General features: G+C 37.3%; 1 protein-coding gene across 1 annotated transcript in view; it reads right to left on the bottom strand.

Annotated features, from left to right (window-relative positions):
• Positions 1–475: 475 nt before the first annotated feature.
• The window catches only part of p2ry6 (pyrimidinergic receptor P2Y6), a 15,714-nt gene continuing 11,374 nt past the window's right edge, over positions 476–4,815 (bottom strand). Inside the window, exons 2-3 of the mRNA XM_007563027.2 lie at positions 3,686–4,107; positions 476–3,079 (exon numbers count right to left, since the gene is read on the bottom strand). Coding sequence (XP_007563089.1) covers positions 2,407–3,079; positions 3,686–4,098 — 1,086 coding nt within the window. The 5' untranslated portion in view covers positions 4,099–4,107 and the 3' untranslated portion in view covers positions 476–2,406. The remainder of the gene's footprint in view (positions 3,080–3,685; positions 4,108–4,815) is intronic.

Raw genomic sequence — 4,815 nt, 5'->3', positions numbered from 1 at the left:
GAATTCTCTCCAGGTACTCGGGCGTCTGCTCACAGTAAAAAAACAAAAAAAAAAACAAAAAAAAAACCTTTAGGCTATTTGGCTACTATAATTTGCCCTTATGATTTAGTGAGTTTGTTTGTTCTGTAATTCTCCGTGATGGACTGGTGACCTGTACAGGATGTCCTCCCCTGACTGCTGGAGAGAGACACCATTTTACCCTGTCAGGACAAGCACTCACAATGCGTGAGAGTCTTCCAATCAATAAAGACTGACATTTTACATATGTTTTGAATAAATACATTGGACCCCAAATACTATTTGACGAAAAGCCAGAGAGGCTTGGAGAAACTTATGAAAAACTTAAAAAAATAAAATAAAATAAACCCAACTTGCACGTACATAATTGTTGAAACTAAGTATAATCATTCAAATTCAAATAAATGAGATACATGCCTGTAATGGAAGCATTTTAAACCACAGTCCACAGAAGTTATGTAGTTTCCACCTGCTTTTATTTGCTTTTTCAGCTGCTCCTGTTACAAGTTATTTCGAATCATGGCAATACTGTTCAAAAAATAAATTCACAGAAAACTATGAGTCTAAGAAAATAAAATATTTACAACAGAGACATTTTTGACACAGAGCTTTTTTTTTTGACATGTTACAGTATTTCTAAAAATTAAAATCTCCTACACTTTTGAAAACACTACGAACAGCCACAATCGGCACTGTACAGAATTTAATAAGTTTCCAACATCACATCAAACACATGATAAACCCTCATATTTAGAGTGTGGAAGGGGGCACTTTTTAAGTTATATAATTTAATAACTGAAAATACACTTTGTCCAAACGCAAGGCTTCAAGCACATTACTTCATATTTGTGTCTTAAATGTTTATGCATATGAATTGCATGCATTTCACATTCAGTGTAACACATATTTACAAACACTAAGTCAGCTGGAGCTTTATTATCATCTCAGCTAAACACAGAAAGCAAACAATGAAGCTGAAGTATTACCACATTATTATCTCGTTAATGTGATTCTTAAAACAGTGAGTTTTCAGAAAAACAAACAACAAATAATGTTGTGAAAATGTAAGTGCAGCAAACGTATTGTTTGCATTGATTTTATACTGTTCTTTGAGACACACAGATTCACAGTTTCTGCAGTTACAATGGCATTTTCAAACAAAACAGCGTAAGAAAAACACATAATACCATAAAAGAAATACAAAGACCACAATCACAATCAAAGTCACACAGCATAAGCAAAAACAAATTGTAATATGCTGCATGATGGGAATTTACCATGAAAATTGAACAATTTTATACGCAAATGTAGTTTGGATTTTAAACTGTATCCAGTGAGAGCTATTAAAACGGTGCGATGCCAAGCAGTGCAATACTTCTCTCGACTACCTCTAGTAGAGTAAAGAACTCTTAGTAACACAGAACCATATGCATTGAAAGACAGCCCTGGTAAAGATGTGGAAAAAAATCCTTCAAATTATTTCATCATTTAATCCCAAAATAATTTCAGATAAGGAAACATTCAAAAATCCAAGGTAATTTTTTAGAAATTTCATTCATTGAGGGAACAAATAAGACTTCCTACAAAACATATTTAACAGAAGCATTTTCAAAGCTATATCATACTTCCTTTAAGTTGATAAGTTTGGGGGTAAATATGCATTTGTGCAGAGGTACGTCTTTCTTCCAGACTCCTTAGAAGCAGAAAGGTTAGCCTTACTGTAGGCCTTGCATTTAGGCCCATAATTCACCATTTTGTTACTTCTGAAAAAGCTCTTTGCTAGATTAACAGTATATGTGACGCATTAATGTCACCTCCAACATTAAAATGTACTTTCAATAAAACGGCGTCCAAACTGCCAAAGTTAGTGCACTACGAGCTGGACTTTGGTTGCAACTGGTTCATAATTAACTGCAGTGCAGATAATGTGATTCATGCTGAATAAATCATATTGATTACGTTCAATGCAGAGCCAGTGTTTGGGTGCAGTGGAGCACACACGACCTCCAGTGGTGAAAACATGAAACAACACGCTTTACAGCTTTAACATATTTTTAACATATTTTTATGCTGAACAAATGTAAAAAGATCTTCATATGAAAATGAAAAAAAAAAGGTGATTTAAGTTGTAAAAAAAAGACTTTTCAAATTTCAATCTGTATTACTACAGCAAGTGCAATGACAAAATATCCACTTAGTCATTTTTTTTTTGTGTGTTTAACGCTGATCAGTTACAGGTTACAGTCTCTTCATTTGAAAATCAGGAACACACCCCAAGTCTCGTTGGTTGTAGCTGAGAATTTGACTGGATTCCATTCATTTCAGTCTTCAAGGACTTTCTTACTTAAAATGGAGAAAGAACAGATAATGACAGACGTAGTCAAATGCTCACACTGAGGTTCCCTTGTCCCTGAGGGTGGTCACTTTGCGCATAAACCTCTTAGTGCTCTTGCGGTATCGCGGTTGGGTGAAGTAGAACAATATAGGGTCCAGGAAACTGTTCATGCTGGCAAATGGCCTTGTGCTCTTATAGATGATCGCAAACAAGTTCCTCATCTCACAGGGGGCACTGGGCAAAGTACGCACCACCAGGTACATAGTTTTAGTCAGGTGGAAGGGCAGAAAGCTTACACAGAACACGGCCGCCACCACAAGGATCATCCTCACAGCCCTGTCTCGTTTCTCCCCCGTGGCTACCGAGACCCCATGGTAGGACACGGGGCGGCAGAGGATGTGGGCCATCCGGCAGTAGCAGATCATCACGCCCAGAAAGGGAAGCAAGAAGCCAAGGAAGGTCAGAGCCATGCCGTAGGGATAGTAATCCACCGAGCGCTTCGGCGTGCTCAGATCATAACACACAGTGCGGTTGCGCTGGATTCCTGTCGCAGCAAAGGTAAAAGTTGGTGCACAAAGGAAGAGGACCACCACCCACACCCCTGCGCAGATTCCCCACGCCATCCTTCGGCCGCCTTCTTTGAGCCACACAGCGAAGGGGTGGCAAATCCCAATGTAGCGATTCACACTGATGCAGGTGAGGAAGAGGATGCTGCCATGCAGATTACTGAAATAGGAGAACAAAGATGTCAGTATCATTGGACTGCGCATCAAAATAAATGACTAATGACTTATAAGGAATTAATATGTGGTTTGGTAGAAACTAATTGGTTTTAGCAAAATCTCCTCCTCCTCTAGGAGAAGCTTCCCAGTTGTCTTATTTTTTTTTCTTTTTTTTTTTTTTTTTTTTACAAAGTATTAGCAGGAGATTTTGCTAAAAGCAATTAGTTTTTACATTTATTTAACACAGAATTTTTTTTTCATGCCGAGTTTCATTGTACTTTTTATTCTTTTATTGTATTTGTTATCGTTTTTATGTAAATTGGACTCTGAGTCTGTTATCTATCTATCTATCTATCTATCTATCTATCTATCTATCTATCTATCTATCTATCTATCTATCGTGGTACAAATAAATGTGCCCAACAATGTACTGCCCAGTTATGTTTCATAGACTGATAGAGAAAATGAGCACTTTTATCTCTTTAACACAGTACCACAATATACATATTCTCAACTACTTAGTATTTAGTAACTTAATACAGATCAACCACAAGTAAGACCACAACAAGTCTCTATATAGAGTGAAAATTAACCAAAATGCAGCAGGTACCTGTAGAACTGAAACCTGACCAGTTTACAGGCCAACTCCCCAAAGGGCCAGTAGTCATGGCTGGCGTAGTTGTAGATGAGTAAAGGAAGTGACGTCACATACAGAAAGTCAGCTATGGCCAAGTTGAGCATGTAGATATTGTTCCGGGAGATGTGGGGCCTCGTCCTCCATATCTTCAGTATGACGACGGCGTTGAGAGGAATGCCAAGCACAAAAACGACAATGTACACCGCAGGGAGTAAGATCTTCTTAAAGTCTTCCTTATATGTGCAGCGTAAGGAGGCGTTGCTGAAGCTGCCGACAGAGATATGTGTGCCGTTTGGTTCTGATTCTAAATGGGTGGAGAGTAAGTCCGAAGGGATCGCTCTTGAGATTAGCGACTCAGTAGGGGGGGAGTTAAGAAAATGTTGCATCTTCACATCCTGCAAGACAGGCATGGGGTGAAATGTTAAAATCAGAGTTGATATTTACTTTTATACAACAGATCAGTGCTCTGTGTTCCTCTACAACAACAAACAACAAACTCTTTATGAACTGATTCATTTAAAGTTCCTCTGAGGTCAGATGACTCCTCCATATTCAAGATACAGCAACACTCCACCAGAGGGCAGACAATATCTACATTGACGATAAAGAATATAGTGCAAACTAAAGCAAGCTCTAACCGTCTCTGAACGACTGCTCGAAGTGGTTTATGAACAAAATGAGTTGAAAAGGTGAGCTAAACGTGCTGGATTAACTTGCATGCTATGTCTTTCTCCTAGGGCCTTAAAAGATGAAAATGAAGTGCATGATTCTAATTTATCAACTTTGGTATTAAAATCCAATCCAATAAAATAAACAGACTAAATCCATTGTGTACCACACATGCCTCATTATTAACATATTATACATTTTTACTCCAAAGATCTGCAACACTGGTAAACACGTTAACACTCTGAAAGACTTGAAACCGTAACTGCAGCAAAAGGTGGTTCTTCAAAAAAAAAAAAAAAAAAAACAGAGTGGCTTTTTCCAATCACATTACACTTTTTTGGCTTTTATTTTTATGAGATTTTGAAAGAAACATTATTATTATTATTATTATTATTATTATTATTATTATTATTATTATTATTATTATTATTATT

The sequence above is a fragment of the Poecilia formosa genome, unplaced genomic scaffold (assembly GCF_000485575.1).
Source record: "Poecilia formosa unplaced genomic scaffold, Poecilia_formosa-5.1.2 Scaffold144, whole genome shotgun sequence".
NCBI classification, from domain to species: Eukaryota; Metazoa; Chordata; class Actinopteri; order Cyprinodontiformes; family Poeciliidae; genus Poecilia; species Poecilia formosa.
This window is presented reverse-complemented; position numbering and strand designations above follow the sequence as displayed.